Source organism: Vulpes vulpes, chromosome 9 (genome assembly GCF_048418805.1).
Source record: "Vulpes vulpes isolate BD-2025 chromosome 9, VulVul3, whole genome shotgun sequence".
Lineage (NCBI taxonomy): Eukaryota > Metazoa > Chordata > Mammalia > Carnivora > Canidae > Vulpes > Vulpes vulpes.
In genome coordinates, this window is record NC_132788.1 from 109,253,747 (window position 1) to 109,270,662 (window position 16,916).

The 16,916-nt window shown below is 67.0% G+C and overlaps 2 protein-coding genes and 1 non-coding gene across 3 annotated transcripts; 1 reads left to right on the forward strand and 2 right to left on the reverse strand.

Annotated features, from left to right (window-relative positions):
• Positions 1–2,165: 2,165 nt before the first annotated feature.
• On the reverse strand, positions 2,166–5,006 carry KISS1R (KISS1 receptor). Its single transcript, XM_072722061.1, is given in 8 exon segments — positions 2,166–2,375; positions 2,377–2,519; positions 2,522–2,636; positions 2,638–2,743; positions 3,026–3,633; positions 3,970–4,094; positions 4,703–4,751; positions 4,753–5,006. Coding segments are annotated over 8 exon segments (1,434 nt in total). The 5' UTR covers positions 4,951–5,006; the 3' UTR covers positions 2,166–2,285.
• Positions 5,007–7,141: 2,135 nt separating this feature from the next.
• On the forward strand, positions 7,142–15,740 carry R3HDM4 (R3H domain containing 4). The gene is made up of 8 exons (XM_026019208.2): positions 7,142–7,291; positions 11,198–11,352; positions 11,730–11,854; positions 12,222–12,345; positions 13,302–13,387; positions 13,847–13,932; positions 14,015–14,070; positions 14,830–15,740. Exons 1-8 carry the CDS (start codon positions 7,209–7,211, stop codon positions 14,931–14,933), a joined length of 819 nt encoding a protein of 272 aa, XP_025874993.1. The 5' UTR covers positions 7,142–7,208; the 3' UTR covers positions 14,934–15,740.
• Positions 15,741–16,748: 1,008 nt separating this feature from the next.
• Positions 16,749–16,855, reverse strand: LOC112935652 (U6 spliceosomal RNA). Its single transcript, XR_003238201.1, has one exon. It is a non-coding gene; the product is annotated as a U6 spliceosomal RNA (small nuclear RNA).
• Between the last annotated feature and the right edge of the window lie 61 nt (positions 16,856–16,916).

Consider the following 16,916-nt stretch of genomic DNA (forward strand, 5'->3'; position numbering starts at 1 on the left):
GGGATGGTGGTCAGGAGACAAACTGGAAAAATCTCCCCCTACCTGGGGCCACGTGTCTCCTGGCTTAGAGGTCACCATGGCTCCCACCACCCTCAGGACAGGCCCGACTCGCCCCTGCAGAGCCCTCCCACCTCCCGCTCCTCTGGCCCCACAGGCCTTCTGCCCGTTCATTCCTCCAACCCAGCACTAGCCTGCCTGAGGGCCTTTGCACTGCCTGTGCCCGCCGTCCCTGTGCTGTCCCTCCACCTCCACGCTCCGCTCACATCTCTCACACTCACCTGCTCCAGGAAGCCTTACCGGACTCGCCCCCGACCGAGGTCAGGCTCCCAGTTACTGGCACAGGGCACAGAGGTCCCTTTGAGAACCCCCTTCACCACCGTCCCCTCACATCTCTCCAGGTAGTTTGCCCCCTTCCGTGGGAGACCAGGCTGCTCGTGGCACTGCCGAGGCCCAGCCGCAGTGCAGAGCCCGGCACCTGGAGGGGCTCCAGAAACCCGGTCCAGCCCAATGGGCTCCGGGGACCCCTCTTCTGGAACATCCCTTTTAAGCCTTTAACTGGGCGTTTCTGAGGTCACAGTAAATCCTGATACGCAACTTCACCGGGGTTCCCCCTGCAGTGACGTCTTGCAAAATTGTACGACTCTCCCACATGGACACCGAGGCAATGCACCCTCCTGGTCTGCATTTCCCCATTTCATTATATGGGGGGGGGTGTCCCTCCTCACCAGCCCTGCACCCTTGCCTGGCGCCCCTAACCTCTTCTCCATTCCCATGTTCCCCTGTTGGCGGGGGACATCCTTCGGGGGTCTCCTCTTTGTGTCCTACGTGATCCCGGGAGATCTGCCGTGTCTGCAGGGCAGGGTGTGGACAGGGCGCCCACAAGTGTCCACCGCTGAGTGGCGTCCTGTGGCGTGGACGGTTGGTCTGTAGGACACCCGAGCTGTGTCCACGGTCGGCGGCCACAGGTAAAGCTGCTGCGAGTACATGGGACCAGGTTTCCTATGACAGGACATTTCGTTTCTGAGATGAATGCCCCGGAGCCCCCTCTTAACTTTCTTTTTCTTTTTTTTTTTTTTAACCTTCTTTTTAAAAAATTGTTTCCCGGGTGCTTGGGTAGCTCAGGGGCTGAGTGTCTGCCTCGGCCCAGGGTGTGACCCCGGAGTCCCGGGATTGAGTCCCACATTGGGGTCCCTGCGTGGAGCCTGCTTCTCTCTCTGCCTGTGTCTCTGCCTCTCTCTGTGTCTCATGAATAAATAAATTAATATCTTAAAAAAATATAAAAATAAAGGAGGAACCAGTGACTTCAGGTCACTGTCACAATGGCCCCGTATTTTGTCCTCTTGGCCTCATGTTAACATCTCCGCCCACCTGGGTTGTTGGGAAGCCTGCGATGTCCCCAGAAAATCTGGGCCATCGCCCTTCCAGGTGAGTGGGCCCTGGCCTGCGGGGCCACGGTGGGGGGGGACTCACTCCCCGTAGCCACACCCCAGGGGCACCTGAGGGGCACCCGAGGGACTCCCACTGCGCCCAGCCATGCAGCGTGGCCGAGCCGTGAGGTGAGCCTCTGCAGCCCGGCTGAGCCCAGGCGGCCGGAATCGCCAGTGATCGCGGCCCGCTGCTCCTACCGCCCCCTGCCCTGGGTGCTCTGTGATGAGGCAGCCGCACCAAGCCACGGAGGGCCCGTTTACTAAGTGACACCCAGGACCCTGGGCGCTCCCTGCGGGGCGGAGACCTTATTTCTGCAATTTAAAACACGCACACGGTGGGGATCCCTGGGTGGCTCAGCGGTTTGGCGCCTGCCTTGGGCCCGGGGCATGATCCTGGAGACCTGGGATCGAGTTCCCCGTCAGGCTCCCTGCATGGAGCCTGCTTGTCCCTCTGCCTGTGTCTCGGCCTCTCTCTCTCTCTGTGTGTGTGTCTTGTGGATAAATAAATAAAATCTTAAAAAAAAAAAAAACACGCACACGGTGTTCACGTTTTAATACATCTGAAGACGGGATGGAGCTCACAGAGTCACAGTTGCAGGCAGCGTGGACAGAATGTCTAGGGGTGCTTTGGAGGGAAAGTTCCGGAGAGTGGGGTGTCCCCGGCATTGCCTCCAATTTCAGGAAACACAGAGGTAAGGCCTTGCAGTGTCGCAGCAGCAAGCGGGCCAGCGAGTTGGTGCGGAGCCTTGGCGGGGACAGGACGTCCTCAGTAGGGTTGTGTGGCACAGAAAGGACGCGCAGGGCAACCGCACGGTAGCAGCTGCTGTCCGGGCAGCACCTGTTGGGAGGGGCCCAGCTCTACCCCAGGGCGCCCTGGGGACGCTCGCTCTGCTCCCCGGCCCCCGGGGGCTGGGGGCGCGCCCAGGCGGAGCAGCTCCGCGGGCGGGGGTGAGGGGGCGAGGGGCCGCCGAGGGGCGCAGGGGCAGACCCCGCCGAAGGCCTGGCGGAAGTGCGAGCCCAGGACGGCGGGGAGCAGCGGGTTCAGCGCCGAGTTGCTGGGGGACGGGCAGTGCGCCCAGATCTTGAGCGCTAAGCCGCGGAGCTGCGCGGGTGCCAGGCGCCGGCGGGGCGCAGCGCCTGCAGCACCAGGAACAGCTGGATCGGGCCCCAGCAGGCGGCGGAGAGCAGGACCCCGGCGGCCACCAGCCGGAGACCCGGAGACCCGGCGCGCAGGGCGCCCGCCCGCCCGCTGTGCCAGCAGCTGCCCCTGCGGCGGAGGGAGGAGGGAGGAGGCAAGGTGGAGGCGCGCTGCGGGGCTCCCCTGCACCTCCTCTCCTCTCCTCTCCTTTCTTTTCACTTAGTATGATTTTTTATTTATTTTATTCTCTATTTTTTTATATAAATTTGTTTTTTTTATTGGTTCACTTATTATGATTTTTTAAAGCGAGCTCCGTGCCCCGAGCGGGGCTTGAACTCACCACCCGGGGATCAGACGCTAGCGCGGCCCCCCCCCAGGAGCCTCCCCAAGGACCCGCGCACGGTCTCCCACGTTGCCCGGCCCCCCCCCCCCTCCTCCGCATGCCCCTCCCCCGGCCCGCGCAGCCGCACACCTGCCCAGGTGGCGCAGCACGGCCCCGGAGCAGGCACAGGTGGCGGCCAGCGGCAGCAGGGAGAGCGCCAACGGGTTGTAGAGCGCGAAGGCGCGCTCCAGGGCCCGGCTGGGGAAGGCCTCACTGCAGCAGGTGCGGGGCCCCGGCGAGAGGCGGTGCAGAGCCAGCACGGGCGCCCACACAGTCGCGGAGCCTGGGTCACCGGGCAGCTTGAACACCTTGCCGGAGGGACGAGGGGCGCCCGGGGGTCCCCCCATGGCTCCCCAGGGGCCTCTCCCCGCAGCGACACCGGGCGCCCCCCAGGCGCGCGCCCCCAGGGGCTCACCTTTGCAGGGAGCACGGTTGAGCCCACGCCCCAGATGCACGCGCCCCAGGCCGGGAGAGGGGCCGGAGAGGGGCCGTTGGGGCGCGCCCAGCAGCAACACGTCTTGCCACCCGTGCGCCCGCGCGCTGCACTCACCCACCCAGATGCCCAGGCTGACCGCCAGAGCCAGGCGGGGCGAGCGGCGGTGCAGGGCGCGCAGCGGGAACACGGTCACGTACCAGCGGTCCACGCTCATGGCCGTCAGGGTGGCGCCCGTGGCCTGCACGGAGACCTGCGAGCGCCAGAGAGCTGGGCGATTGGCCCCGTGTGGGGTCGGCCCCCCTGCCTGCGCCCGCCCTGCGGCTCCCCACGCGTGTCCACTCAGGCCCACACGGGCTATCCTGGCAAGTTTGCTGGGGCAGGAGAGGGTGGAGGCTTGAGGTCCGCTGGGGCCTGGGGTGAGGCGGGGAGACGCAGAGCCACGCTAGGACCGCGGGCACTCGCGCCCCGTCACCCGCATCCCGGTCTGCATCTCCCCACCTGCGGGGCCTCCTCCCTCTCACCCGCTCGGGCTCCCGGCCGCCCCGGCCCCACCCCTGGACTCCGGGGGGGCGCCCCGGCTGCGCACCTGCTGCATGTAGTTGACGAACTTGCACATGAAGTCGCCCAGCACCCAGGCGGGCAGCGGGTAGAGCAAGGCCGTGAAGGGCACGCAGCACAGCAGGAAGGTCACGTCCGTGGCCGCCAAATTGGCTGCAGGCAGGGAACGAGCGGGGCACCTCAGCCGCCCAGGGCTCCCAGCGCAGCCCCCCGGGCCCTGCCCCCTGGTCCCCCCCCACCCCTGCAGTGACCTAGGGTAGAGGATTTGGGGCGCCGTCCAGGGTCAGTCCGCCCTGCTGAGCCTGCCTGGGCGGCCCCGCCAGGCTGAGCTTCAACACCTGCCCCCTACCCTTCACCCCTTCGGAGACAGTGAGGGTGGCCCACACGTCACCACAGAGCACAGGACACCGACACTCACCTGTGCCAGGTGGCCCAGCCCTTCCTCGAATGTGTGGACGGAGCCAGGGGCAAGGGTTGCACCTGGGGTCCCGCAGCCCCGCCCCCTACTTTTGTTCAGTGCACGCGGTGTTACAAGAACCGCATTCTAACCCGACACCTTCTCAAGCGGCAGGGCCATCCTCCAACCCCCCAAACCCGCCTTAACTGCCCGGCCCGGGACCCTTGGGCGCACAGTTCTGGGGCTCCCGCCCAAGATAACGGGTCGGCGGTCAGCGGTGCGGGGCCGGTGGGCGGGCGCCGGCCTCTCCCCCCCGGGGACCCCCGCGTGGCAGGCGGGCTCCGCGCAGCGCTCTGGCGCTCACCTATGTAAAAGTTGGTCACCGTCCACATCTGCTTGTGGCGGCAGATGACAGAAAAGGACCAGAGAGTTCCCTGCCAGGCCGAGCAGCACCAGCGCGGCGAAGAAGAGGGGCACGAGTCAGGCGTCCAGCAGCCGCAGCTCAGGGCCCGGTCGTCCGAGGCATTGGTGCCCGCAGCCTGGGCAGCCCGTGGCGTTGGCCAGCGCCCACCAGGACGCGTTGGGGGCCGCCGTGGCCGCCGCGGCGCGCATGGCTTCGCTGCCCTCTCCCTCCTGGCCGCGCCCCGGGTCTGGAGGGCGACTCCGCAGGGCTGGGCAGCTTCTGTGATCCGTCGCAGCCCCCCCCCCCCCCCCCCCCCCCCCCCCGCCGGAGTTTATACCGGGCTCCCCGCGGTGTCCCCACCTCTCCAGCCCTGCTGGACACGCCCTCTCCTTCCCGCGCCGTCCACTCCTTTGCACAGCAAACGTCTCCCCCTTTCCGTCCTCTCCTTGCACAGGAGGGGACAGGCTGGAGGAGGGGCTGGGGGGCCGCAGGAGAGGGGGAGAGGGGTGAGCCGCCTGGAGGCCTCCGTGGGCCCTGGAAGGACCATCCTAACTGGACGGGGACACTCAGGACGGGCAGGCAGCCCGGACCAGAGCACAGAGACAAGAGTGGTGACGACTTTGACCTTGCAAGTGGCTGGGGGTCCAGATGGGAGGGCCGTGGCTGGTGGTGAGGCCGGCCCCGGTGGAGGCTGCAGGATGGGCGCTGCAGAGCCGGGGGAGGGGTGCTCCGAGCTGGGCAGGGCTCCCCAGGATCCCGCGGTTAGAAGACGCCTGGTCTTGAAACTCAGCCTCACTAGGACTCACTGCCTCCCACCTAACCAGCACCGGCAGACACTGGCCCTGGGGACACGGGCAGTGGTGACATGGGCCCTGGTGGCCCTGGGGGTAGGAACCCGGCAGAGAGCAGTTTGCAAGGACCGTAGACCCCAAACCCGCACCCAGACACGTAGCACCTGCGGAACGTGCCCGCTTGCCAGGATGTCCGGCCCTCACCGAGTACCGCCCAGGCAGAGATGCCAACCGGTGACGAAAACGCACCTAAGAGGTGGGGAAGGGAGGAGCGGGGAGACACACAGGGGCACGGAAGCACATCAGTCAGGGGTGGGGGGCGTAAGAGCCTGGCCTGAGAAAAAGGAACGGTTAGGATGGGGAGACGCAAGGTTGCCCGGAGGCAGGAATTCTGGGGGAGACTGTTGGGTGGGCCTAAGGCAGTGGGGGGGGCACTCAGCAGGTGGCTGGAGCCTTGAGGCAGGGCTGTGGGGAGCAGAGGCAGCACAGCTCCTGGGCAGGCGGCGGCCGGGGCAGGGGGTGCTGGGTAGGGCACAGGCGCCCGGCAGGGAGGCTCCAGAAGCTGCGGCCGCCCCCCCATCCCCAGAGGGAGCACATCTACTGAGCAGTTGGTGGCCGGGGGCCAGAGCAGGGACAGACACTCCCGGCCCCCAGCACCCCTGCCCTGCTCGCTCCGCAGGGTGCCTTCTCCCTGGATTCCCATCAACTCCGATTTCTTTGACTTCGCCCCAGGAGTGACATCACACAGCAGGTGCTTTTCGGGGTCCTTCAATGGTTCCTCCTCCTCATGCTCCTTACTTGTTGCTCTTTATTTGCAAAAGCGATGGGGTCACGGGTCCTGCACCATTTCCAACAGGCCGCCTGTGGCAGCTCCTATCCCTGGGGTGTTGCTTCGCAGGGTCCCGGTTCCCCACCTTTCATGTAGGCGGAAGGGTGGGTTCTAGATTCCGCAGCAGACTTAATTCTCTTCTCTAAGCCCTCCCATAGCTCCCCGTTGCCTCTGAACAAAAACCAGACCTCCCGTCACAGGGGCACCAGGCTCACGGGTGCACGCCCCGCCGTCTACCTCGGTCCCCCTGGGGCTCACTCAGCCCCCTGCTCTGGTCACTCTGGGTGCCTCAGGGCCTTTGCACTGGCTGTTGCCGCTGCTTGCCAGTCCCTTCCCTCCGAGAGCTCCTCTTCCCTCCCCACTCTGTCTTGGTCACTGCTGCACCCTCAGAGCCCATCACTGGGCCCCACTCACCCCGGGGGGGGCAGCACTTGTTACGGGTCCTTGAGGGTGAAAGGGGGTGGGAGCTGGTGGCTTATGTTTAGAGATGAGTAAACTGAGCCGCGCCGTCCAGGCTCGGGGAGGGGCTGGTGGTGCGGGGCTGGGGCTCGGGCCGCGCCAGCTGACCCCTGCCTCCGACACGGATGTCCCCTCCTTGCTAGCTATCCGGCCCGGCCTCGGGGGCAGGCATCACGCGCCTCCGGCCTCAGTTTCCCCGCCTGTTCCTGGGGGCTGAGTGCCCCCCATCCCCCGCCGGTGGCCGGCGATCTGCAGGCACCGTGGCCTGGGCCCCCGCCCGCCGCGTCCAGCCCGCAGGCTCCGCCCCGGCCCGCCCCTGGGCGCCCGTCACTTCCTGCACGGCCGCGAGAAGGCCCTGCCGGGCGGCGGCGACAACAGCAGCCAGGCCATGGTCGCGCTGGAGAACCCGGAGGGCGGCTCGGAGGAGGCGGCGGCGGCGGTGGGAAGCCCCCCGGGCGGGCGGCGGACGCTGTGAGCGCGGCGGGGCGGGCGGGCCGAGCCTCCTGGGCCTCCAGCACCCCTGCGCTCCCCTCTCCCCTGCTGTCTGCCTGCAGCCTGGGCCGCCCCGCCCCTTTTCCTTGGGGGACCCGGGCCGGAGGGCTGGGGGTGGGGGTTGGTTGCCACCCGGTGTTTGGGCAGAGGGAGCACAGCCCGTTTGCGCGCTGGCAGGCCCGAGGGGGCCAGAGGGCCCCCCACCACGTGCCGGGTGTGCACTCGCTGGGGGCGGGGGGTGGGTTGGATCCCCTGGCCCGGGCCGCCTGCTGGGGTCCGAGGTGCGGCCCCCGGGTGGACCCGGAAACCCTCCCGGCGCCCTGGGCCTGCCCCCCACGCCGGCCTGCGCTTACCTGTGGGGATTCTCAGCCCCCCACCCCGGAGCGCACGGGGCTCTTTGTTCATATGCGAGGACTTAACAGATTAGGTGTGCGTGGGGGGGGGTGCTTAAAACCTGGGTGGGCAGGAGCGCAAGCGGGGGAGCCACCCACTCTGGGTTCAGACCCCAGTGGGCTCAGGGCAGGTTCCCGGCTAATCAGGGTGTCCCGGGCCATCCGCCCTGTGGTCCTGGTTTGGGGAGTGGGCGGGGGGCAAGGACAGGGCTGCGTCCTCCGTGGGCTGGCCCGGCTGTCAGGGCAGTTGACGCCACCTTCCGTGCCTCAGTTTCCTCCTCTGTAAAATGAGATAGAATAGCGGCCTCTCCTCAGAATAGCTGGGATGCGGGGGGAGCGCTAGGGCTCTAGGGTCCTGCACCCGGCAGAACGGAGCATCCATTCTTTTTTTTTTTTTTTTAAGATGTTATGTATTTGGGAGAGGAAGAGTGTGCGGGGGGGGGGGGGGGGGCGGGGGGGAGCGGAGGGGGAGACAGAGAGGCAGACGCCCCGCTGAGCTGAGCAGGGAGCCTGCGTGGGGCTGGTCCCAGGGCCCTGACCCGAGCCAGTCAGAGGCTCAACCAGCTGAGCCACCCAGGTGCCCTGGCAGCATCCGCTTCCTTAAGGATCGACTGAAACATTTTAGTACTTTGTTTCATTATTGCTTCCTTGTCCTGGGTCTCTCCCCAGAAGCCATGTGGGTCTCTACCCATGTGGGTGTTTACCTTCCTTTGAGGGGCCTCCCCCATCCAGAGAGAGTGTCAGCCTCCCGTGGGTCCCCACCGGAGCTCCCTCACCTCACCTCTGTGTGTCCCCCAGGGGTGTGGTCACTGCTGGGGGCCCCAGTTGGCCCCACCCCAGCCTGAGTCACCTCTGGGCGCTGAGCCCTCCCTCCTCGGTTTCCTGCTTCGGGAAATAGGTTCCTCTCTCGCCTCTTCCTGGGGTGGGGGGGGAGCGGCACCACAGAAGGTACGTGTTAGGCCAAGACAGCAGGTGACAGAAGGCCTCGCTCCGCAGCCTGCAGGGAACAGAACTGGGGGAGGCAAGGGGGCCTGTTCCCCCCAGACCCAACCCGATGGAGCCTCTGTTTCCGCCTTGGGCCTGTCCTCCCTCACTGGACACAGCAGACATTTCCTGAGCCCCGTGGGTCCCCAGTTCCCCCATCTGTAAACTGGTCTCTCCGGGTGGCATGGGAAACAGGTGGACCGGCCACTCGGGCAGGGGCTGGGGGCACAGCCCGCCTGAGTGTCTAGTGTGGGAGGCAGGGGCTAAGGAGTAAACAGACGTGGACCGACCAGCTGATTAGGTTGGGCAGGAGCAGGGCGGTGCCATTTAGCAGCCCCAGAGGTGCTGGGGTGTGCTTGAGGCAGCAGGCTCAGCATGTGCAAAGGCCCTGGGGCAGACTGTTCTGGGGGGGGGTGAGGCACAGTGAGGGGGCCCCTGTGTCTGCAGCAGAGAACCCTCAACCGTCATTGCACATCTCATCTCCTGGGACCAAGGGCTGCTGCCTCTGCCCTGCCCACTCCCACGTCCTCGCTCTCTTGATTGGGGATCCAGGACCCGCACAGGGCCCCAGAGGCCGCATTTCTTGTCTTCTGATGGAATCTGGTTCAAGTGGGCAAGCCTGAGCTGGCGGCAGGACCCCGATTCCAGGGCTCGGCTCAGGGCATGAGGCCCCCGCGCGGGTGCCTGGCCCAGACCCCTGTGTTCACATGATGGGGGCAGCGCTGGTTGGCCCTGGGGGGTGTGGGAGCCACGCGTGGTGGCAGAGCAGGGGAGGGCCCGGCTGGTCTTAGCTGGAGGGCGGCCTGAGGGGCCCCCACAGGACTCCGTGGGCTCAGGGGGGCTGGAGGGCAGTGCACCTGCTCAGATGGGCCGGGTCCTGGCCCTGCCGCAGGCCCGAGGCTGTGGGGAGCCACCAGGGTCACAGCCCCACAACCCGAGGGCTCAGCCGGGCCCTGACAGCGCCCGATAGCCCCCCCCCCGGATGCGGACTGTTATCGGCCCGGCCAGGCTGCCGTCCTGGACTCCGTCCAGCTCTCGTGGTGGGGGTGCCCGGGCCTCAGGGAGGCAGCTCTCACTCGCTGGCTCTGTGCTGACTTGATTTGCCTCGTCCTGACGCAGCTGCCTTCGTGGAGACCGTGGGGTCTCGGCTTAGTGCCTCTGTGGCAAGTCTGCAAGAGACAGTGAACTTTCAATCCAGGGACGAGGCTGGGAGCAATAGGGGGTGAGCTCCCCACCTCAGGAGGACACCAAGCCGGTTGTGCCGGGGTCCGTGGGGGAGGGTGCCCGACCTGCCCCCCCCCCAGCTCTCAGGGCCCTTTCCAGACCCACGGGCCCCTACAGAGGCTGTTCTTAATCCTCACGGTGCAGAGGGAGCTGAAGCTCCAGGCTGCACAGCAAAGCGTCCTCGCAGGGATTTGAACTCGGGGCTGAGATTCCAGGCTCTGAGCCGACCGGTGCCCCTGCCTGTGTGCTCCTGGTGATAGTGCCACGGGGCCCACATCCCCCACCCCCGGCCTGGCGGCGCGGGTCCCAGCAGCCTGTTTGCTTGTTCCCCATGAGGGCCTTTCCGTCCAGGACACACACGCAGCTGTGGATGCTCCACGCGTGTTCCAAGCCCCCTCGTCCCCACTGCCCTGGAGTTCCATGGTTTGGAAGGGACAGGCCACGCTTCTGTGTTTAGTTTGTGTCCTGCGAGCTTCGGGGACCAGGAGAGTCTGGCGGGTATTTGGACTCTGGGTTCTACTCAGTCTTGGGACCGTGGGATGCCGCGGAGAGGGATCCTGCGTGGTGGCAGGGCCGTGAGCGTCCGCGTGGGGCTCACGGTGCGGTGGGCGGGGTGGGCGCTTACCAGGGGCGCTGAACGTCCGCCGATCAGAAGCAGAGCCGTGAGGTGTCACCTGGGGCGCCGCTGGGTGGGTGCGGCGTGCTGGGGCGCGGGGAGGCCGCGCTCACCTGCCAGGGCGTCCACGTAGCGCCCCCCCGCCGCGCCGGGCCCGGTGGGTGGCCTGGCCAAGCCGCTAATCCATCTCCACAATTAAGGCCGTTTGCTCGGAGGAGGGCAGATTAGCTCCGCGCGGCCGCCCAGCCCTGCCGCTGGGCCCACTGCCGGGGCCGGGGATTTGAGGCGCACGGGCGTGGGCACTGCCTCTGGACTCCTGGGGGCCTGCGAGGTCTCTTGAGAAACTCCCAGAGGAGGGCGCGCCCAATCCCGGAGCTCAGCCGGCAGGGGCGGTTAGGGCCTGGGAGCCTGGTTGGGGGGAAGGAGGGGAGCTTCCCGTGGCCACCCACCCACTACGTGCGTCCGGGCCAGTGGTTCTCTTCTCCGGACCCCGGGTTACTCATTTGTCATCACAACGGTCTGGGCCTCGAGGGTGGTGTGACCCCAAAGCGAAATGTTGAGGGTCTAGAGAGCTCCCCGTTGCCGAGGGAAAGCGAGCAGGTGTCGCCCACGGCCCGGGGCGACAGCGGGGCTCTGAGGCCTGCCTCCCTACCCAACCCCGGCCCACAGGCCCCTTCCGGGCTGCCTGCCCGCTCTAGCTGGCTCCCAGGTGAAGAGGCTGTCAGCCTCCAAGCGGAAGCAGCACTTCATCAACCAGGCTGTGCGGAACTCAGACCTCGTGCCCAAGGCCAAGGGGCGGAAGAGCCTCCAGCGCCTAGAGAACAGTGAGCAGGGCTTGGGGGCACCTCCTGGGGGTCCTCGGTGAGGACGCTGTGTGTGTTGGCATCATCTGCTGCTTTGGCCGCGCGTCTGACCCTGAGCTGGGCCACGCTGCCGCTGGGCCGTAAGGAGCTCTGGGCATTGGAGCTTGGGTTTTCAAAGACGCGGAGGAGTTCGACAAGCCGGGGAGAAGTAGGCGCTCCGGGGGTGCAGGCTCCGTGGTGTCTGTGCCTTCTGGGGAGGACGGCAGGAGCGGGGACGTGGGGAGACTGGAGGGCCCCGATACAGAGGCCAGGGTGGAAAGACGGCTCTCGGCTTTCTGTGGAGACTGGGGGGCCCCTGTGCCAGCCCCCCAGCCCAGAGACCCTCTGTTTCCATCTAGCCCAGTACCTCCTAACCCTGCTGGAGACAGACGGGGGCACAGCTGGCCTGGACGATGGGGACCTGGCCCCCCCGGCAGCACCCGGCATCTTCGCAGAGGCCTGCAGCAATGAGACCTACGTGGAGGTGGGGCCCGGGCCCCCTGGCGCCTCCCCCATCCTTGCTCCACCGCCACACCTGGCCCTGCCGATCCTCCCCCTCTGGTCCCTTGACCAGCCGTTTCCCCCGGGGTCCCCGGCCCAAGCCAGCGCTCCCTGGGCACCCCGGGACTTCCCAGCACTCCTGGGGCATCTGCCCATCACTGGGAATGAAGGAGTCCCCGGGGGCGGATTTGGCCGCTGTCCATGCCCCGCCCAGACAGCAGGTCCCCCCAGGGGCAGCCGCGCCCCCCAGGGGTGTGTCCATGCGCTGTGGCCGTCTGCACGCCGCCGAGTGGGGAACCCGAGGCTGGGGACGCGCAGTCCTTAGCCCAGGTCCTGCCCGCCTCTCCTAGGTCTGGAATGACTTCATGAACCGCTCCGGGGAGGAGCAGGAAAGGGTTCTCCGCTACCTGGAGGATGAGGGCAAGAGCAAGGCGCGGAGGAGGGGGCCTGGCCGCGGGGAGGACCGCAGGAGAGGTGCGGGCCTACACAGGAGGTTGGGGGGTCCCCCCAGGGCTGGATGGCGGGGCCTGGCCCGTCGTGTTCTGGGCGGGGCCGGGCTGAGGGGAGGAGCCTGGGATGTGGGCGGGGCCTGGTGTGGGTGGGGAGGAGCCTGTGGGGCGGGGCCTGGGGCAGGTGGGGAGGAGTCCGGGTGGGAGGAGTCTGGCATGGGGGCGGAGCCCATGCGTGGGTGGGAGGAGCCTGGCATGTGGGCGGGGCCTGGAGATGGGTGAGAAAGAGCCTGGTGTGGGGGGTGCTTGAGGGCAGGTGGGAGAGAGCCTGGTGTGTGGGCGGAGCCTGGGGCCAGTGGGGGAGGAGCCTGTGTGTGGGCGGAACCCGTGTGTGGGCGGAGCCTGGGGCCGGTGGGGGAGGAGCCTGTATGGGCGGAGCCTGGGGCCAGTGTGGGCGGAGCCTTGTGTGGGCGGAGCCTGGGGCCAGTGTGGGCGGAGCCTTGTGTGGGCGGAGCCTGGGGCCAGTGGGGGAGGAGCCTTGTGTGTGGGCGGAGCCTGGGGCCAGTGGGGGAGGAGCCTGCTGTGTGGGTGGGGCCTGGCCCGGTGGGGTGGGGCCTGGGGCGAGTGGGGGAGGAGCCTGGTGTGTGGGCGGAGCCTGGTGTGGGTGGGGCCTGGGGCCAGTGGGAGAGGAGCTTGCTGTGGGCGGGGCCTGGGCCGGTGGGGCGGGGCCTGGGGCAAGTGGGGGAGGAGCCTGGTGTGTGGGCGGAGCCCATGGGTGGGTGGGGAGGAGCCTGGTGTGGGGGGGGTCTTGAGTGCAGGTGGGAGAAAGCCTGGTGTGTGGTGGGTGCCCTGGGGCCGGTGGGAGGAGCCTGGTGCGTGGGCGGGGCCTGGCTGTGGGCGGGGCCTGGCCGGTGGGAGGGGCCTGTGTGGGCGGGCCAGAGGCTCGCTGCAGCCAGTGCCCCACGCAAGGAAATCCCGTAGAGGACCCGGCCTACACGCCCCGCGACTGCTTCCAGCGCATCAGCCGGCGTCTGAGAGCCGTCCTCAAGCGGAGCCGCATCCCCATGGTGAATACCCGTCCAGGCCTCCTCTTTCTCCGCCGGCTCGGTCTTTCTCGTGGCCTTCTTTTCTCACCTTCTCAGTTGGCGGTGGTGTGATGGGTGATACGTCACGCAGTGCAGGTGGTGGTGGTGGAGACAAGGCAGGATACAGACCCGTGTGACCAGAGTGCAGGAACCAGGCCCGGAAAGGGCTTTCCATGAGGGCGGGAGGGGCAGGGACGATGCAGGTGGGTTCCTGGAGGATGTGTAGGAGTTCACCAGGGGGAAGGCACAGGAGTTGGGTAGCATGGAGCTATCTCCGTCCTGGTATCTTTGGGAAGGGTTACGTAGCCCCAGGGAGCAGGTCAAAGGCCACATTTGAACGTAGGGCTGCAGAGGCTGCAGAGGCTGCCCAGGGCAGGGGGCCTGGACAGCTCGTCTGCAGCGTGACCTCCGGCCTCACCCCTGGGCCCTTTTCTCCTGCAGGCAACGCTGGAGACCTGGGAGGAGCGGTTGCTGAGGTTCTTTTCTGTGTCCCCCCAGGCCGTGTACACGGCCATGCTGGACAACAGGTGACTGGGGGGAGTGAGCGCGGTCGGCTCCGCCGGGGGTCTGGCTCCGGCCCACCGCCACCTACTGTCCATTCCTCTCCAGCTTCGAGCGGCTCCTGCTTCACGCCGTCTGCCAGTACATGGACCTCATCTCGGCCAGTAAGTGCCGCTGGTCTGCAGGAGCCCCTCCCCCCGCCCGCAGCCTGGGGAAACCGAGGCCAGAGTCACGGGTGGGGGGGGGGCATGAGCATGGGGCTGGCAGTGGGACTGAGCACTAATTCATCAGAGGCTCCTCCATGCTGGGTGATGCTGTGGGCACAGGTGCTCCTCGCTGAGCATCTTCACGGCACAGGGAGAGAGGGGCCTGTGTGGCACATCCGGGGACCCCCAGAGGAGACGCAAGGTTCTATTTAGTCGTAGCCCCCTCCACTGTGCCACACGTGTGACATGTCCCTCCTCCTGGGGCCTGTGTCCCCACTTTTACAACGGAGGTGTCAGGACACAGGCCCCCAGGGAGGGCCCTGCGGGTACCCCATTGGGTCCTCACTCCTCATCTACGCCTCATGCCTGGAGTTGCTGGGGAGACGGTTCCCATGGCAACCCCAGGGGGGTTCCTCCTACCTGCTCCCCTGGTGGATTCGCAGCCCCCATACTTCTCTTTGTTCCCGTAGACTCAGGACAGAGGGGCTGTGCTGGGGGTGCCTCTCTGGGGGGCTGAGCTGTGACCTGAACACAGGGAGGGTGGGATTAGGGGGGGACCCAATGGCCCCGCCAAAGGCCAGGAGCGGGTGGAGCTTGGGTGGCGCTTGGCTGTTCAGGTGTGGGGTGGAGGGGGGATCGGGGGCTGGGCCACCCTTAGCCTGAGGCCGAAGCCTGGGCCCCGCAGCGTGTTCCCTGACGCTCTCCTTGGCCTCGCAGGCGCGGACCTGGAAGGCAAGAGGCAGATGAGGGTCAGCAACCGGCACCTGGACTTCCTGCCGCCCGGGCTGCTCCTGTCCGCGTACCTGGAGCAGCGGAGCTGATGGCGGCCCCCGCGGCCTCCCCGGCGCCAACACCTCCGTGCCATTTGCTGCAGCGTCTTTGTTATTGTGACGATTCGTCCCTGTAGACTCGCTGCCGCGGGCGGCGCCCCTCACCTGGCCCTGCCCATCGCCTCTCCAGGTAACCGCCCGCGGCGAGCGGCCCGGCCCGGCCCGTCCTTCGTTCTGCTTTCCCGGCGCGGCCCAGCGCCTGAGCAAGGAGGCAGAGGCTGGGTTTTTATCACTTTTAATGAATTTGGCATGATTTGTTGTAGATTTTTAAAGTTTCCCTTTTGGGAAGAAAAACCAAAAACTTGCCCCAGCTGATACATTGGGGGACTTTGTTCCCTTCCCTGCTTGACCCCCCCTCCCAGTTTTTGGGTTGGATTGGGGGTGTCTCTGGGGCTCTGCCCCTTTTCCGGGAGTGGTACGTCGTGTGTGCGTGTGCGTGCGTGTGCGTGCGTGTGCCCCACAACCTAGAACAGAAGCTCGTGCTGGAGGCTGGTCTTCCCCGCCCTGGGCTGTGCGCTGCTCTCGCCTGGTGGCCCCTGGGGCTTTGTCTGCTCTGCACACCTCCTCCCTGCATCCTGGAGGTCGGGACTTCCAGCCAGAAGCCTCTGCCCTCGGACTGCCCCACTCGCCTCCCTCTGCCCCCCCGGCCCTGCCCCTGCCTGTTACCTTGGGGTGTCCTCGCACCGGTCATCCCGGCGTGTCCCTCAAAATCAGGGCCGGGGGACAGCCCTCCCGTGTGTGTGGCTCGTTGTGCTTTGGGAAAAGTGGAGAGTTCAATAAATTTCTGGTGCTCTGGTCTCCGGCTGTGGGGTCTTCCTTTGGGGCAGTGCTGGGGGCACCGTGGGTGCTCAGGACAAGCTTGGGTCCCGGTCATCGGGGCTGCATGAGCGACACCCCACGTGCGAGGCCGGTGTGGGGGGACACGGTGCGGCGGCCGTCCCCTCCCAGGTCCCGGGTGCAAGCCCCGGCCCCCCCCCTCCCAGATGACTACTATCCCAAAAGTCACTGGCATGAGCTTCCTGGGGTGCCAGCACCTAGTACCCTCCTGTGGCTCCAAACCACAGGAATTTGTCATCTGCCAGCCCCGGGAGCCACAAGTCCAAACTCAACCTGCGGCGCAACCGTGAAGCTCTGGGAGGCTCCTTCTTCCTCTTCAGCCTTTGGGGGTCCCCGGGGGGTTCTTGGGGGGTCCCTGGCCTGTGGCCGCATCATTCCCGGCCGGGTCCCTGCCTTCACGGGGCTTCCTGCGGTCCTTCCCGGTCTTTCCCGTGTCTGGGGCCGGCCGGGGCCTGCGGGACGTCCCGGCTGGGCTCGTCCCATGACGGCTCCCATGCTGTCCCCGTGGAGGGTCCCCGAGCGCAGCCCAGAGGGGGGCGGGAGCTGTGAGCCCCCCAGGGCAGATCTGTGTCAACTACGGGGCCCTTCTCCCTCCGGTGCGCGCTCCTCCCTGCGCCCCCTGGGACGAGGATTTGCTTCCTAGTCTGCGTCACCAGCCCGTGGAGAGCCTGGGGCTTGGGGGGCGTCCGCGCGCGGGGCGGGCGCCAGGGGGCTGGCGCGGCTTGTCCAGGGGTCAGGGCCGTGCCCCCTAAGCCCCGCCTGCGCCCACCTGGCGGCCCGGCCTGCGCCCACCTGGAGGACCCCCTGCGCCCACCTGGGGTACCCCCTGCGCCCACCGGAGGAGGCTCAGAGACACGCTGGAGCGTGCCCGGCCACGCGATGCCCCGGAGGACGTGGCGGGAGGGGCACGCGGGTTCCCCAAGGGCAGGAGCCTCAGTTTCCCCACACGCGGATGCCAGGGGAGGGAAGCAAAATATGGAACGCTTCACGAATTTGCGTGTCATCCTTGCGCAGGGGCCATGCTAATCTTCTCTGTATCGTTCCAATTTTAGTATATGTGCTGCCGAAGCGAGCACGAACCCTAAGGTGGCCCAGCGGGTATTTATAGTTCCAAGATGAAATCACTTTACACAAAGG

Excerpts from the sequence above, each read along its gene's own strand:
- R3HDM4 (XM_026019208.2), top strand. The coding sequence starts at position 7,209 with ATGGTCGCGCTGGAGAACCCGGAGGGCGGCTCGGAGGAGGCGGCGGCG. Across the intron at positions 7,292-11,197 it reads CCGGGCGGGCGGCGGACGCT|GCCCCTTCCGGGCTGCCTGC; the intron begins GTGAGCGCGGCG and ends CCCGGCCCACAG. Across the intron at positions 14,071-14,829 it reads CATGGACCTCATCTCGGCCA|GCGCGGACCTGGAAGGCAAG; the intron begins GTAAGTGCCGCT and ends TTGGCCTCGCAG.